At 43.2% G+C, this 13,906-nt stretch overlaps 1 protein-coding gene across 1 annotated transcript; it reads left to right on the top strand.

Moving 5' to 3' along the window:
- The first annotated feature begins 648 nt into the window (after positions 1-648).
- On the top strand, positions 649-13,261 carry LOC129344442 (putative methyltransferase DDB_G0268948). Its single transcript, XM_055001068.1, has 6 exons — positions 649-926; positions 2,018-2,178; positions 5,821-6,034; positions 7,561-7,661; positions 10,165-10,302; positions 12,342-13,261. The coding sequence occupies exons 1-6, from the start codon at positions 816-818 to the stop codon at positions 12,430-12,432; spliced, it is 816 nt and encodes a 271-aa protein (XP_054857043.1). The 5' UTR covers positions 649-815; the 3' UTR covers positions 12,433-13,261.
- Positions 13,262-13,906: the final 645 nt, after the last annotated feature.

Here is a 13,906-nt window from a genome sequence, read left to right as displayed (position 1 = left end):
GACAGCTCCTTTTGGTGTGACATCCCCCCTCTCCTCCTCCCTCCCTTCCCCCCCCTCTCCTCCTCCCTCCCTTCCCCCCCTCTCCTCCTCTATATTTGGCCAGTTTCCTTCTGCCCTCCATGCATCTGACGAAGAGAACATGATTCTCGAAAGCTTATGCTACAATAAAATTGGTTAGTCTTAAAGGTGCTACTGGACTCTTTTTGATTTTGCTACTACAGACTAACACGGCTAACTCCTCTGGATTGTTGAATAGTGAAATCTATTCGACGGGAAAGATCTCCACCTAGTGGTAAATGCACAAAACTTCACCCTTTGCCTTTTTATTTTCTCGCCAGGGCAACTTCTAGCACAATAAGTGGTGGGCTTTTCGCAGCCCAGTTTTCTGGCTTCTGTTCCTGGGCAGAGCAGGATTTACTTTGAACCAAGCCTAACGAAGGATATAGCTTTGGTGCACGTATATTATAATGAAAATTACGCCGATCTCTTTGCTTCCACCGTCCTCTCAAGCATGGAATAGTGAAGCCCTGCCTCCCAATTGCATCATCTCAGCCAAGGCTTTCCTTCCTTCCGAGGCCATCAGAAGAATAAAACTGCTGAGTGCTGCCCTCTAGGGTTGGAGAGGAAACCAGGCGGCGTCTCCTACCTACGAAGTTTGGAAGAGAAAGCAAAGCGATCCCTCCTCCCTGTGCCCTGCCGCGTCCAACTTCCAAAGCGTAGCCTTTCCCCTCCCAAGAAAGCCACCCATCGCCCAGATAAGGCTGTTGCAAAAACGCACATCTGGCTGCGCTCCAGAAGCGCTCGTTGGCTTGAAAATGGCCGCTCGGTTATTTGAGGGGAAAGATCATGCCGCTTTCTATAAGAAATACAGGTTCTCGCCCCCGCAGAAACTCCAAGAAACGATCTTCTCGTACCTGGAAAAGAAGGTAAGGGGGCCAAAGGAGGCTCGACTTGCACATTCTGGCTTAGGAAAAGCAGGGGAAGGCAAGCCGCCTGGGAGGCGGGTGTGTCCAGCTTATTTGGATGGCAGGAAAAGGGAAATCTAGCCTTTGGGAGTGCCTCCGGGTATAGTTCCCTGCCCTTGTTTAATTTTGCTTAGTGCAGTTCAGGTACTTTAATCTTTTTGAAAAATGCATACTGCATATCAATCCCTCCCAAGCAATTGCAAGAGTTACAATCCATTGAAAAAAGCCTCTTGTATATTTTTTTTTAATGTAGGACCTCTCTCTCTTTTTCAAATGGTGAAATCTACAAGGGGAAGCAGGTCGAGGAGACAGAGCAGTTTTAGCTGAAGGCTTTGGGGGGATGGGTGCAAACAGGGAGGGCAGGGGGCAGCTGCAACGGTTTCCTCCAGATGAGGCTGTCCTTGCTGCTTAAATGGGAGAGAGGAGCACACTGAACCGGTGCTGGCTCCAGGATTTTGGGGGTCTCCCAGGCAGGTCCTCTCAGTAGTTCGTCTTAGGGCCAAGCTACAAGTAATGAATGGCAAGTGGATTGAGTGGAGGGCAAGTGAACAGGGAGGAATAACGTGGCGTTCAAGTGTAATTCGTCACTTGTAGTTTGGCCCTTAGCCTGGAAGAGATAGGCTCTGCAAACAAATTCATAACTTTCTTAATAGGCCGGTGCTGTTCTGTGCTGAGTGAGAACGGCAGAGCTTATAGGGCAGTGAATCCATTACCAATCTTCAGAATCCAGCAGACCCTGCCAACCTGTGGAGCTGGCATTGGGGCAAAGACTCAGGCTGGAGGCATCTGACATGCAGCAGTGTGAGACTCAAGCAGGATTGGAACAAGAAGTCAGATGGGCGCAGGATGAAGTGGCTCTGGGCATTGGGCTCCAGCGTCCCCACTAAACAATAAAAGTGTCTGTGAGCATTCCATGATGTCACAGAAGCTCAACCAATAGCTGGGGACTCCACGGGTGGTTTTTAGCCTGTTATTAAAGAGGGCAAAATGCTTGAATGTGGAACACGGAGGGTTTTGTATGTGAATGGCAGAATGTCATGCTCTTTCCTCAGAAAGTGAGCGCCTTTCAACTGGCGGTGGATGTGGGATGTGGTTCGGGACAAAGTACGCTGTGGCTGGCAAAGCGGTTTGAGAAGGTGGTTGGAACAGACATAAGCGAAGCTCAGGTTGAGGAGGCCAAGCAAGCTGCCCACCCTCCAAATGTCTCTTACCTGTAAGTAAGATTAGACGACTCCTCCCCCTCCTACATATATATGCATCCCCTGTAACGATTCTTCATTTGCTTCATGTGTCCCCTCCCCCATCACAAAAACTGAATTTGGAAATTCATCCCAATGACCTACTGAGTCAAATCAGCCAGGATTAACTTTTAACACTAATTGAAGTATTCTCTCAAGAAATGTGTTTGAACATCGTAACTTTCCTCTGAGAAATGCCACATAGAGGGTTGCGGGACAGCAAAAGTGGCATTTCTGTGTTGATTGCCCTCCCATCAGCGTTTCTTATTGATATAGTAATAAACAGCTAGAGCCTTGACCTGGATAGGCCAGGCTAGCCCAATCTCATAAGCTAAGCAGGGTCAACCCTGGTTAGTACTTCAATGGGGGGGCACCAAGGAAGTCTACGGTACTGCACAGTGGCAGCACTGGAAAACATCTCTGAAAGTCTCTTGCCTTGAAAACCCTAGAAGGTTGCTGTAAGGCAGCTGCGACTTGATGGCAAAATAAATAAAAAGGTGGGTAGGGGAGGAAGCTCTAGAGTTGAGGTGCCACTACAGAAAAGACCCTGACTCCGGTAGCCACCAACCTTATTTCTGAAGGTACGGGAACACAAAGATTTTAAGAGGCAGCCTCATTTGGGAGCAAACTATCCCCTTTTTTTAAAAAATTATATTTTTTATTAATTTTTTCCAGATAAGAAAGAAAACAGCTAAAATGGAGCAATAAAGTTTTCAGTACAGTTTCAGTAGGCTTGCTTAACTCCACATTATAATTCTCCAAGGCTTCTCATTACTCTCAATAAAATCTACAACTGTAAGTTCTGATACTTCATACATTGTTGCCATCATGTTGGATTCTATTCTGGACATTTATTATTTATCCATTCATAAAAAGGATTCCAAGGTGTAAAGAAGTCGTCTTCCACTTGTCCAAACTATCCCCCTTAACAACCCTGTAAAAAAAACCTTACATCCTGGTCTAGAACCCAGTTATTTGTTGTTTTGGTGAACCATGGTATCCCCCAAAATCTCCTCCAACACCATATTTCAAATCAATTTTCTTCTTGCCAGCTTTCTTCATTGTCCAACTTTCACACCCATACATAGTAATGAGGAATACCATAGTATGAATGACATGCTACCAATGTGTGTCACTCATTTACCTGATTGTGAGAGGTTGGGGTGTAAAAGAGACAAGGAGAGGCCAGTGTGTGGGACTGGGCATTTCAGAGAAAAGGGCCTCCTTAACTTCATATGCACTGAGGTGTAATAGTGCAGTAGAAGAATAAACACAATAACTCCTTAAGCCCGGTGATCTGATGCCACAGACTTCCAGTCTCTCTCTTCTCTCCCCCTGCTGCAAAAGCACACCCCAGAATCCTGTGCAATTTGCAGAGGTTGTGTTGCAAGTGTGCAGAAGTTCCTCCACAGCTGGGTCAATACAGAAAGTGTTCCCCAAGCATAGAAAGTTTGAAAACTGCTGCCATAGATTCTGAACAGAAAAAGCAACCGAGATCACAGTGTACAACAAACCTAAGGGCCAACAATCACTGTGATTTATGGCTGCTGTATTTATACTTAATAAAATTACATATGATCCTTACATATTACATAGGTGACAAAAAAGTATCACAATGAATAATGTGATCCTGTATCATAAATTTAGAAAAGTCCCATCCTTTAAAAAAAATAATTTTATTAAAGCAAAGAAATTGAAATAAAGTGCGTGATATAAAAGTTATACAGATTCTAAATTAGACATTAAATTAAATTGAAAGTTATACAGTCTTATACAACCAATAAGCATATAAACAATATAGGTATAATAGCTTTGGGAGTAAAACAAGCCATACATTCAAGTTTCCTTAAACCTAATCGCATAACATTTCTCCTTCTCCCTCCCTCCCTCTAAGCTTCTATGTCAGTTAGTTTAGCCTAAGTAATCGAAGAAATCCTTCCATTTTTTCCAGAACTCAGTTATCGGTCTATTTTGTAAGTAGGTTAGGAACCCCATGGCACAGAGTGGTAAGCTGCAGCCCAAACTCTGCTCACGACCCGAGTTCGATCCTGGCGGAAGCCGGGTTCAAGCAGCCAGCTCAGGTTGACTCAGCCTTCCATCCTTCCGAGCTCAAGATTGACTCAGCCTTCCATCCTTCCGAGCTCAAGGTTGACTCAGCCTTCCATCCTTCCAAGGTCGGTAAAATGAGAACCCAGTTTCCTGGGGGTAAAGTGTAGATGACTGGGGAAGGCAGTGGCCAACCACTCTGTAACAAATGTCTGCCAAGAAAATGTCATGATGCGACATCCCCCCATGGGTCAGTAATGACTCGGTGCTTGCACAGGGGACTACCTTTACCTTTGTAAGTAGGTAGTCAATTTGGCCATTGAAGCATATTCATAAATCTTATCTCTCCAGAGACCAGAACAGGCATCATTTTTCCATCTACCTATTCTTCCATCTACTCACGCTGCCACCACCATATAACGGAAGAGATATCCTTGTTCTTTTCTCACATTAGTTGGTAAGACATTTAAAAGCATAATTTTCAGATTTAATTCAAATCTGAGTTTGAGGATCTTTTGCATCTCTTCATGTATTTTTATCCAGTATATTCGTGCTTCCTTACAAGTCCACCACATATGGTAAAATGTTGCATCCAAAAATGTTGCATTTCCAACAATGTCCACTGTAACCCTTACTAATCCTCGCAGTGTCTTTGGGAGTAATGTACCATCGAAAGAACATTTTATACCAATTTTCTCTCAATACCTGGCAACCTGTAACTTTTATGTCCTTGATCCATAAATTTTCCCGTACGTCCAACGGAATAGTTTCCCCAAAATTTTGCATCTATTTTATCATCCTTGTGATATGGTTGAACACTTTCGGACGAGCATCTAGGCATAAACCCGTTTCGTAATTGACTTTCCTCAGAAGTTATCTTCCTGCAATTAACCAAATCATTATAACAGAAGTGATCATATGTAATTTTATTAATATATCCAAGCTGTATTGAAGAAGCTTTCAAGCCTTCCTGACACAGAGCTAACTAATAACAACTAATAGGTGCCGATCCCCAGATCACGTTGGCAAGTGCCAGATTTTTAGCCGCAGCTTGTAGAATTCGTAGGAAATGTGCAAAGGAGTAACATCTGGTTTTATTCTCAATCCTGAAAGCCCGCACTTTCGTATTTATATCGCCAAGTTTTTATATAATTATTTTTACAAAGTGGTGTACTTTGTGTATGATATTCACTTATGTTTTTACAAGTCTGTATTGGTTATTCACTGTAAATAAACTATCTGCACATCTGTATAATTTTATTGTATAAATACAGAAGCCATAAATCAGAGCCAAGCTACAAGTGATGCCTTACCCAGGTTGGACACTTGTCAGCTTCCCTCAAGTTTTGATGGGAAATGTAGGCGTCCCGGTTTTACAGCTTGGCTCTCCATTACAGCTGCAAGACCAGGATGCCTACATTTCCCATCAAAACTTGAGGGAAGCTGACAAATGTCCAATCTGTGTAAGGCATCACTTGTAGCTTGGCTCTCACTTAGATTCTCAACAGGCCCTTAGGCACTTTCTCAGTGATAGTTAGCAATAGGAGCCATCTTCCTGCTTCCTCACACAGCGTGTGCCCTGCGGAAGAGCTCCCTTTCGAGGACAACTCCGTGGACTTCATCATGGCCTTCGCTGCGGTTCACTGGTTTGACCTCCCTCGCTTCATGAAGGAAGTGGAAAGAGTCCTGAAACCCTCTGGCTGCGTGGCTTTGAGCAGCAACACCCTGGACATGCAGGTCCATTACAAAGATTGCACCGAGAAGTTAACTGAGATCTATAATGAGGTGAGCCAATGAATCAGCCTTGCAAGGAGAATCCAGAGTGCTGCACTAGGGGGAAATGTAGCAGAGAGACAAGCCCCTGGGGTGATTCCACATCGTTAGCGGCTTTGTATGCAGAAGGCCCCAGGTTCAGTCTCTAGCATCTCCGGTTAAAAAGATCAGGCAGTAGGTGACGCAAAAGACTTTTTCTTTGTGAAAAGTTCCTCCATCACTCTGTCAGCAGAAGAATATCAAAGAAAGGGATTATCTGCGTGCACAGCCTCGTGCCCGCAGGGTTTGCTCCTCTTTATTTTTTGGTATTCCTCCATCAAAATCATTGCCTTCTTACGCTTTTAATCTACCCCAATTATTTTAGAGCATTCTTATTAACTTGACTGAATGCTTAGCCCACGCCTGTTATGAAGGGAAGGTTAAGAAAGATTTATTGTCGAAGGCTTTCACGGCCGGAGAACGATGGTTGTTGTGGATTTTCCAGGCTGTATCATCGTGGTTTTGGCATTGTAGTTCCTGACGTTTTGCCAGCAGCTGTGACTGGCATCTTCAGAGGTGTAGCATCGAAACACAGAGATCTCTTAGTGTCAAACTGAGAGTGAAAGATTCCTTACTCAGACCGCCTTTGTGGTTGTTCTCAGGGGAAAACTGGTACCTTAATACATATTTTGTTGGAGTGCCCTCTTTTTAGTAGCCTCAGAAATAGGTTTTTAACGCAGTACCTAGATAATTTTTCATCCTTCTCTATCATTATCTATTTTTACTCCTTTTATCTGATAGACCTCCAAATTTTACCCTTGCTGTTGCGAGATTTATCCATTGGTTAGCATTGTGTCTGGATGATGCTACTTAACAGACGGGTTTTGACTGCTCAAGACTTTTAGTCAAGGATCTTTAATCAGATTAAATCAGATTAATTTGATGAAAAGGAAGTAAAATTAAGGCTGCAGTCTTAAGCACACTTCCCTAGAAGTAAGCCCATTGAATAAAATGTGACTTGCTTCTGAGTAGACCTGCTTAGGATTGCTCTATAAGTTTCGGCAGAAGGCAAACATAGCCCTCTAGCTCTCTCACTGTGAGGACCATGAGCTCAAGTTTTTAAAACAAAAAGGATCCCTGAAAATGGTAGTGCCAGATTTTATTTTTTAAAAATTAAATTAAAAAAAGAAAAAAGAAAGATTGCAAATTACCCTGCGCCTTGATGATCATGTGCATTTGCTTCTCAGCATGCATGCTATTTTATTCAGGAGGCATCCGTCATCCCCTTGGAGGCTTAACTGCAGAAGGGGAGAAACTGGACCGTGAAGAACGGAAAAAAGCAATGGAGAACAAGCAAAATGTTGCAAAGGCATCCCCCAAATTTCCCCCACCAAAAAGTTGAGGACAGAGTCTGATTCAGCAAGAATAGGTATCAGAATATAGGAACTGTTCAGGATATGTGAAAAAGAAACCAAAGAGGTATGCCATGGTGCTTGTGCAGGGAGATCCTCCCAGACAGATGTTGAACCCTGTTTTCATGGTTGCCTTTCCCTTCTCAGTTCCGGGTGCGGAGCTTCAAATACGCCAATGACAAAGTCCGTTTTATTGAAGACGATTACAAAATGGTATTTGATGCGCTGCCTTTTCAGGACAAGCAGAGGTGAGTTGGTGCAGCTGTTGGGGCTGCCTGAACATCTGTGCTTTGGCTTAAGACCTGCATCAGCTGCCTGGCAGCTGATCCACCTACTGAATCTTTTGCATGGTTTGATATCTGTGGGCCAAACTACAAGTGACGCCTGACCCAGGTTGGACACTTGTCAGCTTCCCTCAAGTTTTGATGGGAAATGTAGGCAGCTTGGCGGAATGTTGGACGAGTGACAGTTGAAAGGCCCATTGGACAGCAATTGGAGGGCCAAGCTGCAAGACCTACATTTCCCATCAAAACTTGAGAGAAGCTGACAAGTGTCCAACCTGTGTTATTCATCCCTTGTAGCTTGGCCCTAAGTGCGATTTCTTTCCTTATGCTATTATCTGTACTTGTCTTGGGCAAGGAGAAACAGCAAGTGAGAAAGGCGGACTATAAATAATGCAATTAAGTAAATATGAAAAGGAAGAGGAGGAAAGCCAAGTTAGAATCACCACTCTGTCCCAGAGTTTGTTAAACCAGTGAAACACACACTCAGCCTCACAGGGGTGTTGTGAAGATAACATGGAGCAGAGAAGAATATTGGAAGCCATTTTGGGTCCATGTTGGGGAAAAAAATGGGATAAAAATGAAGTATGTAAGGAGGAGTTCTGATTCTCTGGTCATACAGGAAGCGAGATGTTTTGGTAGGAAAGAAATGTTGGGATCAAAGGGGCTCAGAATTTACCCTTCCTTTCTCAAGTATAAACACACACACACACAAATCCAGGTGAAATAGGTAGGCTACCAAATTAGGAGATGGCTCTGGTTCAGAAAGAAAGTTCAAGTTGCCTTTATAGTTTTCGTCCCGCTTGGGACAAAACTGCATCGATCCTTTCCACCAGTCATATTAACAAAATCCGGTAGCATTATTGCTGTTGAAAATGGACACTTTTTTGGTGCATCAGTTAAGTAAACATGGTGTGTAAATGGCACATGATGCAAAACAGTGTAAAACCAACAAGCGAAAACAGGGAAGTGGACAAATAAAATAGGCGGAATGAAGATAGTCTTTGTGACCGTGCACCAAGGAATGGCTACGCACACACAAAACGTGTTTATACGTCCCTACTGTGAAAGAATCCAAGTAACCCTCTCCTCCTTTATGCTACTGTCCACTATATTTTATCAGTCTTTACAAGACCATTCCCTCCAATATTTCACAGTTGAGAATGCCCAGATATCAAGCTTCCATCCGCTATGCCACATCCCATTACATGTTGTTTAAAGGTTCTGCTCCCATGGATGTATTCGTTTATTCTACAAATGTCTTTCCTCCTTAGAATGGAATGCTTGTTTTGGGTTACAAAGATATACTAGAAAAACATAATATTGCTTTAACAGATTATCAGCAGCTGCAGCGTATGAAAGGGCAGGCTGCGCATCATGCATGGTGCCAGTTCATGAGCATGCTTCTATGTAGGTACGTGCTAGAGGCATAATGCACGCAGACGAGCTTGGAGCTTAAAGTGCTAGGGAAAGAGGGAGTCCTTAAGAACCCTCTTGGCAACCTGCACAAACTCCATTTTAATACGGTGGCCTCTCTATAAGCGGGAAAGTAATTTAACAGGGATCAGAAAATAAGAGTGTCAGGCCTGCTATCCACAGTAACGCCATATTGTTTCTGATGTTTTCTCATTTTGTAGTTTTCCAGTGTTATTTGCCTACAGGTTCACAGAGATTCAGCTGCGTTCCCAGGAAGGCCTTATCTACCAGGACTAGACATCGACCTTGGAGGAGCTTCCCAGGCATCTACTGTAGCCGGGCAATGAGGGCTGGGGGGGGGGGAGTGGAGGGAGGTTTTGATATATTGCAACATGTAGCTAACACGTCATTCTCAACAAAGCTTCATGGTCAGCCAGAAGCTTTCATGCCTTTGGATTAATTATGGACACTTGTACTATGAATATAGTCTTTCAATAAAGAACCTTTTGAATCAAGAGACCTTGGATTTCTTGCAGCAAGGGGTGGGAGACGAAATCAGAGTAACTGGAATTCCATAAACTGACGTTTTGTTGAGAATGACGTGTTAGTTACAAGTTGCAATATATCAAAACCTCCCTCCACTCTCCCCCCCCCATTGTCCGTCTACAGTAGATGCCTGGGAAGCTCCTCCATGGTCGATGTCTAGTCCTGGTAGATAAGGCCTTCCTGGGAACGCAGCTGGCTCTCTGTGAACCTGTAGGCAAATAACACTGGAAAACTACAGAATGAGAAAACATCAGAAACAATACGGGCGTTACTGTGGCTAGCAGGCCTGACAAAGGGTTTTCCTTGGCAAATAGGGATAGTTGGAGCATATGACTTACACAAGACCGCGGTCTTCCATGCTCACTTGCATGTGAGTAAATCCCACTTAATTTAGCCGGTTTTGAATTCTGAGTAAACGTGTAGAATCAGGCTGCAAGTCCTCATTCTATTCATCTCCGTCGCAGAAGACTGTTGAATTCTTTCCTAAACCGTTCTTCTCTCTTTCTAGGATCACAGATATTTTTGGCGCTGTGCCCTTTACCGTGGCCGGGCTCCTGGGATATTTCCAGTCCTTTTCTATGTACCAAACTTTTCTAAAAGCTGAGCCTGAGGCAGCCAAGTCCCTTCTCCAAAACACCGAAAAAAGGTAATAAAAAACAAGGAATAAACCCATGTAGAAGGAAAACACGTTTGGGTTCCTTTGATAAGAGGTGTAGTAACCTGTAAAGTTTCTCCATTATCGATAAAAGCAGCAGAGGTGGAGTGGAGGAAGTTGCATAAGGAGAGAAAGTGAAATAGTCTGTTCTACTCTCCTCACCAGTCTTGCAGACCTCTCTCCTGCAATCTTAAAAAAAAAAAAATCATGGCTCTTTATGTAGCTTTGCTGTCTGTGAAAGTTAGGCCCAAACTCTTCATTTTCCCTTTAAGGATTGGTCCCTGGAATCATACCTTAAGAAGAAAAATGCAGTGCTTACTATAGTTTATCGGAACACATGTAAAGTGCATTCCCTTCAACAAGGAGCAACTGCAGCCCAAACGAATTAGCCCTCCTGCCCCCAGTTCTCAAAATTCTCCTCCTTCAAATGTTGATGTCAAATATTTTCTGAATTTTCTTATATCTGAGGTCTGAACTTTGATATCCTCTGGTTGATATCAAATCTCGAAAACTGGATACTCTCTGCTGATGGTAATATTTAGAATTTGATCACTGACATGCAATGGTATGTAGTTTTTAACCGCTAAAAATGTATGAGATTTCTAAAGGGCTTAATATTCAACTCTGAGAGATTTTCCCATTGGGGACTACTGAATTTTGCAGCCTCACAATTTCAATTTGAAACTCCTTTTTTTGTTTTTCCCCTTTTCAAATGGGGCCTGTGAGTCTTCAGTTTTGTATTATTTTGTTTCCTCCCCAACTGTGTTTCCAGTTAAACTGACATTCTTTTAAATGTTATTTTTGTTTCATTTGCATAAAAATGGCATACGAGAAACAAACAAATGAACACCACTAGCAAAATACCCCAAATGATGGGAAAAGGCTTGTGGTGAGAACATATGTTGAAATTTGGACTCCAAAATTTCAACTTGGTGAAGTTGGAAGTGTTGCCAGATTTCAAATACTCCTTCTGACTTGACCTAGGCCACGTGCCACTCAGAAGCCAGACTAGCAGATGCCGATATTGTGGTATCCTTTGGCTGCTTTACATTTCTTACGTACTGTTGTTATGCCCTGGCCTGTTTTAATGGTGTAGGTCTGTTTTTAAATGGTTGTCTTTTAATAGCTTTGTTAGTAATTTGTTAGAAGTTTTAACCCTCAGAGGGGTATCAAATATTTCACTTAATACCTCATAAACCTATGGAACCCATGCCCACTCCAAGGCAATTTAGCTAAGCTGAATGAGGGAAAGTCGGTTTCTTATTCGCCAGAATGCAGCCGGGAGTTGCTGCTGCTCCCCCATGAAAAGTTAAGAAAGAAACAGGAGACGATTCAGCCCTCGATTCTCCTGTCTCGTTGGATGTATCTTGGTTGTTACAGGGGTTAAAGGAGAGGGCCAACAAAGAGACAATTGAGAAACAGGGCAGGAGAAATCTCGGCTGTCGCTTCCCTCAGCCTTGTACATTTTAATGGGAAATGCCAACTTGCAATACAGAGATTTCATGCCTCTAGTGTTTAGTCATTCCCTCCACCAGTCTAGAACCTCCATGTTCAGAGGCAGCATATCTTAGATCATCAGATGGGGATTCCAAAGAGGGTAGGATGCCATTTGGATAGCCTCTCTTGGACAGCTGGATGGGTTGGTATGTAAGTTATATACCATACAAGCAGGGCTTTTTTTCTGGGAAAAGAGGTGGTGGAACTCAGTGGTGGAACTCAGGACTGCACAATGACATCACTTTGGGTCAGCTGGAAAAAGGGGGGAGTTTTTTAAAGTTTAAATCGCCCTTGGCGAAAATAGTCACATGGCCAGTGGCCCCACCCCCTGATCTCCACTCCAGCGGTGTGGAGGGCAATCTAAATACCCCTCTGTCTGGAGATCAGGGGGTGGGGCCACTGGCCATGTGACTATTTTCAAGAGGTGCCGGAACTCTGTTCCACCACGTTCCCACTGAAAAAAAGCCCTGCATACAAGTTAAGTTTGGGATGGGATCCAGGTTACTTCTCATTTAAGCTTCCTTTCTTCTTAGGCTCCTGGAGGCGATGGGAGTTTCCTCTCTTGAGACTCCAGTGGAGATGAGGATGCGACATGCTTCTGTGCTGGGGTGCAAAAACTCCTGAAAGGGATGTGGATCCAGGGCAGGGACCTGCAGATTGGGAAGACCCACGCTCTGCTCAGCAACGACTGAAAATCACCTGATTGTTACTTAAAGGAGAGGAAAATAATCCATTTATTCCGAGAGGACCAGAAAGCAGGAATCAAAGCCAATCAGAGGATTGTGAGCCGCAGGCTGGCTGGCAGATCTTCCAAAGCAATATTGTTCTCCAATTTTAAACTGAAAAGTGCCAGTGTGGCTGGAACAGGCTCTAAACATCCACTCACTTCTAGAACTCACTTGGGCCAGTTCTGTGCACTTAGATAGATAGATACATTTTATTGCATATGGCCATTGGCCTTCACAATAGCAAAACACTCTCAAATATCAAAATAATACATTCTCAAATAGTCCGGTGATCAAACACTTCAGAACCACATAAAACACCCTGCTAAAAGACTTTAAAATTAATAAAAACCTTCTAAGATCAATCAAGATCTGTGCACTTGTTCCAACCTACTTTACATGTGGTTATGAGTATAAAAAAGGACAGCCCCCCCCCTCACTAGACATATCACTCTGAGCTCTTTCTAGGGCTACAGTACTCCCCCCCCCACACACACACACACAAGGAATTCACCTCGCTCCAGCCTGAAACAGTAGTTTATTTGTAATTTTCACCTTAATTTCTGCTTAGATTTATCCTATCTCCTTCTCTCTCCCCCTTAAATCCTCCTATTTTTTCCCTTTGTAATATGTTTTATTTTAAAAACCAGAATATTTTCTTATTTTTGATTTATGATAATGTTAACGTTTTGCTAAAAACATTGGAACATAAAGTTAAAAAGCAGTTAATTGGCTAAAAATCTCTCCTGTTGTGTGTTTAGTTGTATTTTTTTAAACGGATCTATCACCTTTTTTGCAGTATGTGTTCAAAGTAGCTTTCAACATCAAATGGGGGGGGGAGCTAATATTAAAATAATACCAATATAAAAAACACAAACACACATTCATTTTCTATGTACTGGGTTTATATACTGTAATATACATATTCATATATCTAATAGCCAAGTATGCCTCACCTTGTGGATCAAAAAATCTACAAGAGGGGCCCCCATATGTCTATGGCCGTGATACTCAGCAGCTCGGGATCCATCTGTGGCTCTTGCTGAGATTCACAAAGGCACCCCTCCAGTCCCAGGACGACCAATAGTTTCATGTTGCAGCTCTGTGTTAGAACCCCTGGCCCAGACATCTTTCTTAAACCCTTTATGCAGAACATAAGCTCATATTTAAAAGATCACATGTATTCCTCCCTGTTCACGTGTGCTCCACTTGCGCTCCACTTGATCACGAGTGGAGTGCAAGTGAACAGGGAGGAATACATGTGAGTCTGTTCACTTGCCATTCAAGTGAAATTCGTCACTTCTAGCTTGGCCATGAGCGCCATCCCCCAAAGCAGATCCCACCTTGAAAATTTGGAGGGACAGAGAACGAGT

This window comes from Eublepharis macularius, chromosome 17 (genome assembly GCF_028583425.1).
Source record: "Eublepharis macularius isolate TG4126 chromosome 17, MPM_Emac_v1.0, whole genome shotgun sequence".
In the NCBI taxonomy this organism is placed as follows: domain Eukaryota; kingdom Metazoa; phylum Chordata; class Lepidosauria; order Squamata; family Eublepharidae; genus Eublepharis; species Eublepharis macularius.
The sequence above is the reverse complement of the archived record's forward strand: the minus strand, read 5'-3'. Positions and strand labels throughout refer to the sequence as shown.